Source organism: Trypanosoma cruzi, genomic scaffold, assembly GCF_000209065.1.
Source record: "Trypanosoma cruzi strain CL Brener 1047053517161 genomic scaffold, whole genome shotgun sequence".
Taxonomy (NCBI): Eukaryota; Euglenozoa; class Kinetoplastea; order Trypanosomatida; family Trypanosomatidae; genus Trypanosoma; species Trypanosoma cruzi.
In genome coordinates, this window is record NW_001849569.1 from 258,305 (window position 1) to 268,097 (window position 9,793).

Below are 9,793 nucleotides of genomic sequence, written 5' to 3' on the forward strand. Positions count from 1 at the left end.
AGGCGGTGAAGCAGTTCTTTGGGCGTGATCTGTTCCGTGGTGTGAACCCCGACGAGGCCGTTGCGCTCGGCGCGGCAACGCTCGGCGGTGTGCTCCGCGGCGACGTGAAGGGTCTCGTGCTCCTGGACGTGACGCCGCTGTCGCTTGGCATCGAGACGCTGGGCGGTGTCTTCACGCGCATGATCCCGAAGAACACGACGATCCCGACCAAGAAGAGCCAGACCTTCTCGACCGCGGCGGACAACCAGACGCAGGTGGGCATCAAGGTATTCCAGGGTGAGCGTGAGATGGCGGCCGACAACCAGATGATGGGCCAGTTCGACCTGGTGGGCATCCCGCCGGCGCCGCGCGGCGTGCCGCAGATCGAGGTGACGTTTGACATTGACGCCAACGGCATCTGTCACGTGACGGCGAAGGACAAGGCGACCGGGAAGACGCAGAACATCACCATCACGGCGAGCGGCGGCCTGAGCAAGGAACAGATTGAGCGGATGATCCGTGACTCCGAGTCGCACGCGGAGTCGGACCGCCTGAAGCGCGAGTTGGTGGAGGTGCGCAACAATGCCGAGACGCAGGCGAACACGGCGGAGCGCCAGCTGACGGAGTGGAAGTACGTGAGCGATGCCGAGAAGGAGAATGTGCGCACGCTGCTCGCGGAGCTCCGCAAGTCCATGGAGAACCCCAACGTGACGAAGGACGAGCTTTCGGCGGCAACGGACAAGTTGCAGAAGGCGGTTATGGAATGCGGCCGCACGGAATACCAGCAGGCCGCCGCGGCGAACAGCAGCAGCTCCAGCGGCAACACTGACAGCAGTCAGGGCGAACAACAGCAGCAGGGTGATCAGCAGAAGCAGTAAGAATAGGAGTGCCTATTGTTTTTGCGATGGTAATGTGCTCGCTTGTTAGTTTGTCGTTTGTTATTAATATTTTTCTATCTACGTCTGTGCGCGGATTTGTGCATTATTATAGAAGATTTTTGTTTTAGTATTACTTACCGAATTGATGGCAACGCATTTTTCAGTTTTTGTTGTTGTTGTTTTTTTATTTGAGGTGTTTAATTGGTTTTGTTTGATAGTACTTTTCGCGGCTCCTTGTGCAAGGGATGAAAGGGAAACGAAGGTGGTAAAATGCGGGGATGGAGAAAAAAAAAAAAAAAAAACTTTTTTGAAGAAGCAGATGAAAAGGATTTTCAGCCGCTTACTGGGGCTTTCCTTTTCTTTTTCTTTTTTTTTTTTTTTTTTTTTTTTTTTTTTTCTTTTGTCTTACTTCTTTTGTTTTAAATTTGTTTTTATTTTTTCGGGAGCGTTTGTGTTTTTCCTTTTTCACTGATTGTAAGGGGATGGCAGGGGAGGGCGACAAGGGAGCACCCCCGTGTAGGGGGTTTTGGGCGGCATATGTCTTACCCGTTATTTCATATTTCATATTTAATGCCCAATGAGCCGCCAAAGGGGGGAGGGGAGGAAAAAGGATTTTTAGGAGGCAAGAAAAGTACTATCTTTCATACATTTTATTTTCTTTAAATATTTGTTTAAAGACGTAAAAATATTTCATTATTTGTTTAAGAGATGAAAATATAAATTTTTACTAAAATTCCGGAGACCGTTTTTTTGCTTTTGTTGTTGTCATTGGTGGCGGTGTGGATGCGTGGGCTTTTTTTTTTTTTTTTTTGTTACGGTGCACTTTTATTATTATTATTATTGTTGTTATTCATTCCGTAGCGTATAATAAAAATTATAGGATGGGGCCAAAGAAGGCACGGTATAAACCACCCATTCGGCCGAATGCGGATGGAACGGGCTTTGTACGGGAGTCGGCAGGTAAAATGGAAGAAAACCCGACAAGAGAGCGAGGACGCGAAGGGCATCCGGGATTAGGCGCGGTTCGTTTGTCGTTTGATCTCTCTACCCCATCGCGTATGGGGCCTAGTGGTGTGTCGGGTGCGGCATTATCTTTGCAAATACGCTCCAATAATTCTTTGCCTTCCAACGAAGCACGTCTCTCTCCGTCTTCATTTCGGGCCTTGGGTATTGTAAGTGGAGCAGTGCTGCATATTATTGCAGGTAATTCTGAGGCGTATGCAGAGGCATTTATTTCTTCTTCGTGCCATGCACAAACCATAGAACTTGCTAACGAGGTAGCTGCGGCCCTTGCCGATAAACAGGTGAATGTGTCTGTGATGAAACAACCTCTCCCATCGGTGCCGCTTGATTTAGTGGTTCTGGAGATAGCCTTTGATCCACCTGAGGAAACAGCTGCGATGCAGCTGGAAGGATCGGTGAAGTTCCCGTTTTTGCAGGTGCGTTCTGCCTTCCGGCGTCAGTACCGGAACCGATTGGTTTACCGAGGAATGAGAGCGATCGTGCGTGTTGCGACACAACCATTTTACGTTGAGGTGGTTCAATGCGTACAGTTCGGTGCAGATGTGAAGGATCAAATGAAGAAGAAGCAAATTCAGGTCATGTTAGGTGTTCTTTTGGATTGTACGGTGATACGGGACGGGGGCTGTGAAATTCATATTGAAAATGAAAGCTCTGAAAGCTCTCAAGATTTGTTGAAGGGCACATGCAATTTGCAACACGTTTTGGTGTTAGGCGAATCTGGCACTGGTAAGAGTCGCTTTCTTCATCAAGAGGGTCGAGACGCGGCAACCCTGAAGTGTCGTCACGTGGAGACAATTTTAGTTCAGGAGCTTCCACAAGGAGAGATGAGTGATGTGTCTACAGCGACAGTGTTGCGTGAGGCGTTTGTGCGTTCAAAGGTCGCTGCGCCCTCAACTGTGTTAATTGATGACCTTCACCTTATCTGCGGAACCAAAGGCAGCTCTACAGCAGGGTCTTTGTGGGCGGCAACGGTTGTGGCGGCAACCTTGAAAGAGGAGCTCGATGACATTTGGGGGCGTCGTCTTGACGTTTGTGTTATCGCTTCCGCCACATCAACAGAGTCCTTGGATCGCTCTTTATTAACGCCTGAGCGCTTTGGTAAACGTGTGACGCTGCTCACGCCTGGATCGGCGGAGGAACGATATGTGTGTCTAAAAACATGTTTAAAGGAGCGTGATGCACTTGATAGCGTTTCGGAGGAAACCCTCTTAACTGTCTCGCAGGAAGCCCATGGTTTCACGCAGTGTGACCTTGCCCGCCTGGTGGAGGTGGCTATGGTGGAGAATTTCAAGATGACGGGAAATGTAGCCGTATCGGATGAAGCTCTACTGGCGGCAGCAAAGTTGGTGCGGCCATCTGCACTGAAGCAGTTTGAGGTATCCGTGCCGAATGTAACATGGAACGACATTGGTGGGAGTGAGGATGCGAAGAAGACCCTACAAGATTGTGTGGCGTGGTGCCTTGGAAAGCAGCAATGGATCTTTCGCAAGTTCAAACTTTCACCACCACAAGGTGTTCTTCTGTATGGGCCACCGGGGTGCAGCAAAACGATGCTGGCCAAAGCCCTTGCCAACGAATCCAAAATGAATTTTATTTCCGTCAAAGGGCCGGAGGTGTTCTCAAAGTGGGTTGGAGACAGTGAGAAGGCAGTGCGAGACATTTTTACGCGTGCACGTGCGGTGGCTCCATGTGTCATCTTTATTGATGAGCTTGACGGCATGTGCGCGCACCGAGGGAGTGGCGGAGTCTCGGACCGCGTCATCTCGCAATTTCTTACCGAATTGGATGGACTTCCCGCCGCGCTGAACGAAAAATCCGACGCGCTTGTTTTTGTGGCGGCGACAAATCGCCCCGACAACATCGACACGGCTGTCTTGCGGCCCGGGCGTATTGATCGAAAAGTCTACGTTGGGTTGCCAGATGTCTCAGAACGCCGGGCGATTGTCAGCATTCATTTCTCTCGCATTCCTGTTGCAACGGACCTTGATGCCGACTACGTGGCCAACAGAACGGAGGGTTATAGCGGTGCTGAAGTTGTTGCAGTAGTGAAGGAAGCGGCATTTCTTCGAGTGACGATGGATGCAAAAGCCGCACACATCACCCGGGAGGATGTTGACGCCGCCCTGCAGAAGGTGAGACCACGCATTAGTCCAAGTGATGTGGCTTGGTATAAGCGGTGGTCGATGGGCAGGTCTTTGGCTCTCCGATAAAGTTGCGAGGGGTGAGTCTGTGAGAAAGGAAAAAATGATGGTTAATTGAGAGAATGAAGGGGAGAGGAAAAAAAAAAAATTTTTACGTGGGATATGGGTGTGGCACCTCCCCTCGTTTTTTAATTTATTTATTAGTAAACAATAAAGGGGTTAAAATGATGAGGCGAAATTTCTTTGCAAGAACCAGAGTCGTACTGTTGCGGTTCCTGTTGGGAATTGAAGGAACGTATATGCGTTTTTGTGTGTAGGTGTTTGTTCGTGGTGGGACTTGTGATAGTTTCAGTGCTGTATTATTTGTGTGTGTTTTTTACGCTTTTTTTTTCTCTCTCTCTCTCTATCTCTCTCTCTCTCTGTGTGTGTGTGTGTGTGTGTGCAGTGATCGGGGGGTTCTGACCGCGCTTTTGTTTGCTTGTTTTGTTTGTGAGACCGCTGATCCCGCACGCATATATATATAAATACAAATAGGCGCACCTGCAAGTATACCCAGGCGGTGTGTGTGTGTGTGTGTGTGTGTGTGTGTGTGTGTGTGTGTGTGTGTAGGAACCAAACTCCCTGTAGTGTTTTTTTTTTTTTAGTGCGGTTGTTTGATTGAATGTCGTACGTGGAAGAAGAATACTACGACAGTGAGGAATACGCGGTAGAATACGAAGGCAACGGCGGTGAATGGGCGCTGGTGTCACCCGCGGAGGTTGTGTGGCGGCCTGTGGGTGCCCGTGCAGAGGAATGGCTTTTTACTACGTTGTCAATAAGTGAAGTTTTAGGGGATCTGCAAAGAGACGTTGAGAAGGTGAATGAAATTCTCGGCCTTACGCCAGAGGCTGCTTTACTTGTTTTGCGCCATTACGGTTGGAAGATGAATGACGCCACGCTTGAGAAATATTTTAACGACATGGATAAAGTCAACAGTGAACTAAGAATTACGGAGGCAGCTTTTCATGGTGGTGGTGCTGGCGCGGAGTTGATAAGGGGCGAACAACCGATTGAGTGCCCCATATGCGGTGATGATGTGTCCGCAGAGGAGAGCGTGGCCCTTGGAAATTGCCGTCATTTTTTATGTGTCAATTGCCTGCGAACAAATCTTCTCTGTGCGGTCAAGCATGGCCATGACTTACTTGACAAAAGGTGCCCGATACGTGGGTGCCACAGTCTGGTGGGGTTGAATCTGTTTAAAGAGCTTTTGCCAGCAAGAGATTACGGTCAGGTCCAGCGGCGTTTCCTCAATGATTATTTTATTAGCAACAGACACATGTGCTGTTGCCCCAACGAGGCAACTTGCGAGGGGGTGATATGCGTCAAGGCCATACGAGAGTCGGGTCTAGAAGTCCAATGCCATGTGTGTAAGCTGAAGTTTTGCTTTAATTGTCTTCGTGCTCCCCACGCCCCGGCGACATGTGATATGATGCAGCGCTGGGAAAGGATGCTGCAAGAGAATGAGCCCTCGCTTGCACTTATCAAAGAGATGACGAAGGGATGCCCCAATTGTGCAGTACGTGTGGAGAAAAACATGGGTTGCAATCATATGACATGTGTTCGCTGCCATCATGAGTACTGCTGGGTCTGCCTGGGTCCCTGGTCGGAGCACAACGCCGGCTACTACAGCTGCAACAAGCGAAGTCGTAGTGACAAAAAGGTCGGAAAGGACCTTTTGCTTGACTGTTTTGAACGGTGGGACAATCATAAGCGTAGCATTGCGCTGGAGGCAAAGTCACTTGAAGAGTGCTCTAAAAAATTAAGAAAACTTACACAACATCACATGGGCACATCAACACCGGACAGGACACTCTCAGTTCTATTTAACACGCAACGCGTGCTGCACGATTGTCGTGTTGTGCTGATGAATGCGTATATTGCACTCTTCTTTAGTGAGAAGACAGGCACGTCGCTGCATTATCGTATTCACCAGCTGGAATTACGGACCGAGGAGACCAGCAGAGTTATTGACGTCTCACCAGAACTTATTGACACTGATGAAATTGAGTGTCACAGTCATCAAGCGCTTCACTGGTGCAATGTCTTGCGGGGAGATGGCTTTGATTGATTTCTGCTTATTTTTCTCTTTGCTTGCGTGTGTCTTTGTGTGTGTATGTGTGTGTTTCCTATTTATATTTATTGTCTCAGTTTTTTATGTTTGTTTGTGCTTTTTCCTTTTTTATTTTTGCGTCATCCCCACTATGGTGGGGTGTGATTGTCGACGATGTGTTTTATACGCCTTCTGCACTTGGAGAGGGAAGAGGGGTCTCGTGTGGTTGCATTGAAAATTATTGTGAACATTGTTTTGGCAGTGCACTCTTTCCCTTCTTTGGTTCTCTCTCTTTTCTGTTGACTGCAGTTGCCTCCGTCCCTTTTACTGTCGGTGTGTTTGCCGCACCTGGAAAGAATTAAGGAAGCCCAAACGAATAGTCCCAAAATTAGTAAAAGGAGGTAGTGGCCATCTGTCTCATGTGTGTGCGGGAGGACAGGCGAAATGTCGTACATTGAGCCGCCGCCAAAGAAGTTGTCGCGGGGTGAAGAAAACCAGCTGAACGTGGGGACTCACTCGACGTTTAAACTTATTGTACGCACGACCATCTGTGCGACACTGTTCGCTATCCCATTTTGTGTCTCCATCCCTTCCTCCCCGCTGCTGAAACTCTCGCAGACGCAAGACACAAAGAAGTCGCTTATCCCTCGCATGATGAGCGACTTCTTCTATGTGAACTTTATTGCCAGTTGGTGCGCCTACTTTTTTCTCATCGAGCCACGTATTACGAATGAAAAGGCAAAGAAGGGCTTTATGCCCTATCTCGGTCCAGTCACAGCGCAGGTGCCAGGATTATCGTGTCTGCTTCTTTCCCATCTCTTTTACCCGGGTATGTGGGCAGTGTTTAACGAACGAAGATGGCGTGAGCGTCGGAGGGAGTTTATTCGTCTTAACACAAAGTGCTTTCTCGCTTATGCGCCTATTCACATACCGACTGCAGTTGCCATTGGCGCCGGCGTAGGCATCGTGTTGTATCCGTTTAAATTTTTCAAAAAGCGTTGACCGGACTCGAATGATATTCCCCATTTGCCTCAATAAAACGACTGAGTGATGACGAAAGAAATGCATATATTTAACTGTGTAACCCCGTCTGCAAACAAACAAACAAAAAAAAAGGATGAATAAGAAATCAAAAGCGAAGCAAAGAAGAAACAATTCTTTTTGTAATAAACAACTGTGGCAGGTTATAAACCTTATCTTTGCATGTGTATCTGGACTCTTTATTTTTATTTTTATTTCTTTGCTTCCATTGGAAGAAGAGAAGGTGGGAGGCCGAAAGAGTGGAGGGTATTTGAGGCGTAGACTGACAGCGATGGCGGAGAATGACGGTACCATCTGTCGATTTGAGGTCCAAGGCCGTATCTCCTCCATGGCGTACGGCGATGCCACCAATGCGTGCCTTGTAAGCACGATCATGAACGGAACTCATATTTTTAATATGGACAGCTCCTGCGGTGCGCCCACGCGGTATGTAGCGCAACTGGAGAGCTTTCCACATCAAATAATTGGTGGTGATCCCATTGTTTCTTCCTGCTTTTTGTCCTCAGACTCGTCTCTGGCTGTTGGGTCATCCGTGGGGGGAATTGCGGTCGTTTCACGTTCGTCCCGATCGGTAGTGAGATGCTACAACTTTCAGGATGAGGCACCGGTGTTGTCCCTGAAGGAAGTGCCGCATGAGCCGTCCCTTTTGCTGAGTGCGTCACCAGTGGGCGTGCAGGCAATAGACGTGGAACGGTCTGTGGTGCGATTGAGCCTTGCCGTTCCGAAACCTCGTGTTGTTGGGGCCGTGGCGATTACCAGAAACTCCTTTGCAGTGGCCAATTATGATGGCAAAGTGATGCTATATGATGCGCGCTGCGGGATTGACCCCGTGACTGTGCTTTCACTGCCAGACCAAATTACTAGCATCGCAGTATCACCGGATACTCGTGCCTTGGTTGCGGGGACTGTGGGGGGTCGTGTGTTTGTGATGCGTTGCCTGGTGAGCAAATTACGGGAGGAGGCGTTTGGCACAGGCAAGACACGTTCCCCTGTTCGCTGCGTCGCAATGCATCATGGCCGAATAGCTGCTGGCGATATTTCCGCCAAAATCACACTCCTTGACTCCGGGGACTGCCCAGCACCAACAATGTACTGGACGGCACATTCCCTCCTGCCGCACGTCGTGGCGACCTCGTCATGGGGTGTCTCCTCCGTTTTGCTTCGCAAGGATTCTCTGTGGGGAGCATTTACGTCGTCAGAAAGCGCCGCATCACATGTCGTGATGTTGCCTCCGTGAATTTTCACGAGAGGGGTGCAGCGCATCATGAAAGAATTTTTTCCGACGTTTTATTTTGCGTTTTTTTTTGTTTGTTTGTTTGTTGCTGTTGTTGTCTGTGTCTGTGTCTGTGTATGGCTTAGATAGACACAATGCCACACTAAAAGAATTGTACACACACACACACACAATTGCGCACACAATTACCGATTGGACCACCAGGTTTTGTGAATTCACGGATAGAAGCACAGAAAGAGAAGTATTGAATTTTTTTTTTGTCATTACCCGCATCAACGATCCATTTATTTTGAATTTTATGTTTGCTGTTTTGGGCATTGGATTCATTTGTTGGCAGCTGCATTAATTTTTCTTTAGTACATGCACCTCACCCCTACTCTCTCACCGCCCCACACACACTCTGTCTCTTAGTACCTCAGAAATATATATAGACGTTTGGAAAACTTGCAACGAAAAGCATGAATGAGTTTTCTCAAAATGATCACGGTGCCATAATGGCCTTGCCGCACCATTCCCTTTTGCCCGCCTTATTGCTCACCGCGTGAATGGCGTGCCCCGAAGAAGAGCACTGGCTTTTCTTAAATTCATCACCGCATAATTCTATAAACAAGAAGTCCTATGGTGGAAGAGCGAAACGAAGTATTTTCTTTTCCCCGGTTGCGAAGGCATACTGGGGACGTGTGCTGCAGCTGTACCACGAGGAGATACCACCTTACGTGGATGTTGTCAAGATGAAAAAGCATATTTTATTGCAGTCCCTGTAGCAGACATAAGACACGATGCGGGCGACAGATATCGCACCGCATACAAATCCGAAGAAGGCGGTGGGGAAGGAGGACCGTCTCGCCCAAACCCGACGGAGAAGGAACACCCTAACGAAAATCTCGAGTGAAATTAACAGGATGCCAGTGGCAGTGCCAATATCCAGTATTCATTACGGAAAGAGGCCGTCTCATGATCTACTCTACAGACAAACTCCCTTTTGCACCCGACTGTCGGTCGGGTCAAAGGTTGTGTTTTGTGCGCTGCTCCCGAGCAGGCCGCTCATCAAGAAGGCTTTGGTTGGCGTTCCTCTCCATGTGTCCAATGCGCAACCTCTTGCACACTCACCTCCTTTTTCTATTTTTACTAACTTTGCCTGGCTTTGCCACTCTTTGCAGATACACCGCAATAAGTGAGAAGAAAAAGTGTAAGGAAAAAAGAGAGTAATTAAGGTAAGAAAACATGTTCGCTCGTCGTTTGCGCGGAGCAGGCAGCCTTGCGGCCGCGTCACTGGCTCGCTGGCAGTCGTCGAAGGTGACCGGCGACGTCATTGGCATTGACCTGGGCACGACGTACAGCTGCGTCGCTGTGATGGAGGGCGACAAGCCGCGCGTGCTGGAAAACACTGAGGGCTTCCGCACCACGC

The 9,793-nt window shown here is 48.9% G+C and overlaps 6 protein-coding genes across 6 annotated transcripts, besides 9 other annotated features; all 6 read left to right on the plus strand.

Annotated features, from left to right (window-relative positions):
- Tc00.1047053511745.10 (heat shock 70 kDa protein, mitochondrial precursor, putative) lies at positions 1-857 on the plus strand (the record flags this gene model as incomplete). The annotated part of the gene is made up of 1 exon (XM_801072.1): positions 1-857. A coding segment is annotated over one exon (857 nt), but the record flags the coding sequence as incomplete, so codon positions are not given.
- Positions 1-9,793: a sequence feature (heterozygous, Esmeraldo-like haplotype).
- Positions 762-856: a microsatellite.
- Positions 1,208-1,297: a microsatellite.
- Positions 1,683-1,708: a microsatellite.
- Positions 1,739-4,090, plus strand: Tc00.1047053511745.20 (AAA ATPase, putative; the record flags this gene model as incomplete). Its single annotated transcript, XM_801073.1, has 1 exon — positions 1,739-4,090. The coding sequence occupies one exon, from the start codon at positions 1,739-1,741 to the stop codon at positions 4,088-4,090; it is 2,352 nt and encodes a 783-aa protein (XP_806166.1).
- Positions 4,412-4,442: a microsatellite.
- Positions 4,442-4,463: a microsatellite.
- Positions 4,581-4,628: a microsatellite.
- Positions 4,683-6,128, plus strand: Tc00.1047053511745.30 (hypothetical protein, conserved; the record flags this gene model as incomplete). The annotated part of the gene is made up of 1 exon (XM_801074.1): positions 4,683-6,128. The coding sequence occupies one exon, from the start codon at positions 4,683-4,685 to the stop codon at positions 6,126-6,128; it is 1,446 nt and encodes a 481-aa protein (XP_806167.1).
- Positions 6,120-6,245: a microsatellite.
- Tc00.1047053511745.40 (hypothetical protein, conserved) lies at positions 6,555-7,112 on the plus strand (the record flags this gene model as incomplete). Its single annotated transcript, XM_801075.1, has 1 exon — positions 6,555-7,112. The coding sequence occupies one exon, from the start codon at positions 6,555-6,557 to the stop codon at positions 7,110-7,112; it is 558 nt and encodes a 185-aa protein (XP_806168.1).
- On the plus strand, positions 7,228-8,388 carry Tc00.1047053511745.50 (hypothetical protein, conserved; the record flags this gene model as incomplete). Its single annotated transcript, XM_801076.1, has 1 exon — positions 7,228-8,388. One exon carries the CDS (start codon positions 7,228-7,230, stop codon positions 8,386-8,388), a length of 1,161 nt encoding a protein of 386 aa, XP_806169.1.
- Positions 8,442-8,501: a sequence feature (T-rich).
- On the plus strand, positions 9,165-9,563 carry Tc00.1047053511745.60 (uncharacterized protein; the record flags this gene model as incomplete). The annotated part of the gene is made up of 1 exon (XM_801077.1): positions 9,165-9,563. The coding sequence occupies one exon, from the start codon at positions 9,165-9,167 to the stop codon at positions 9,561-9,563; it is 399 nt and encodes a 132-aa protein (XP_806170.1).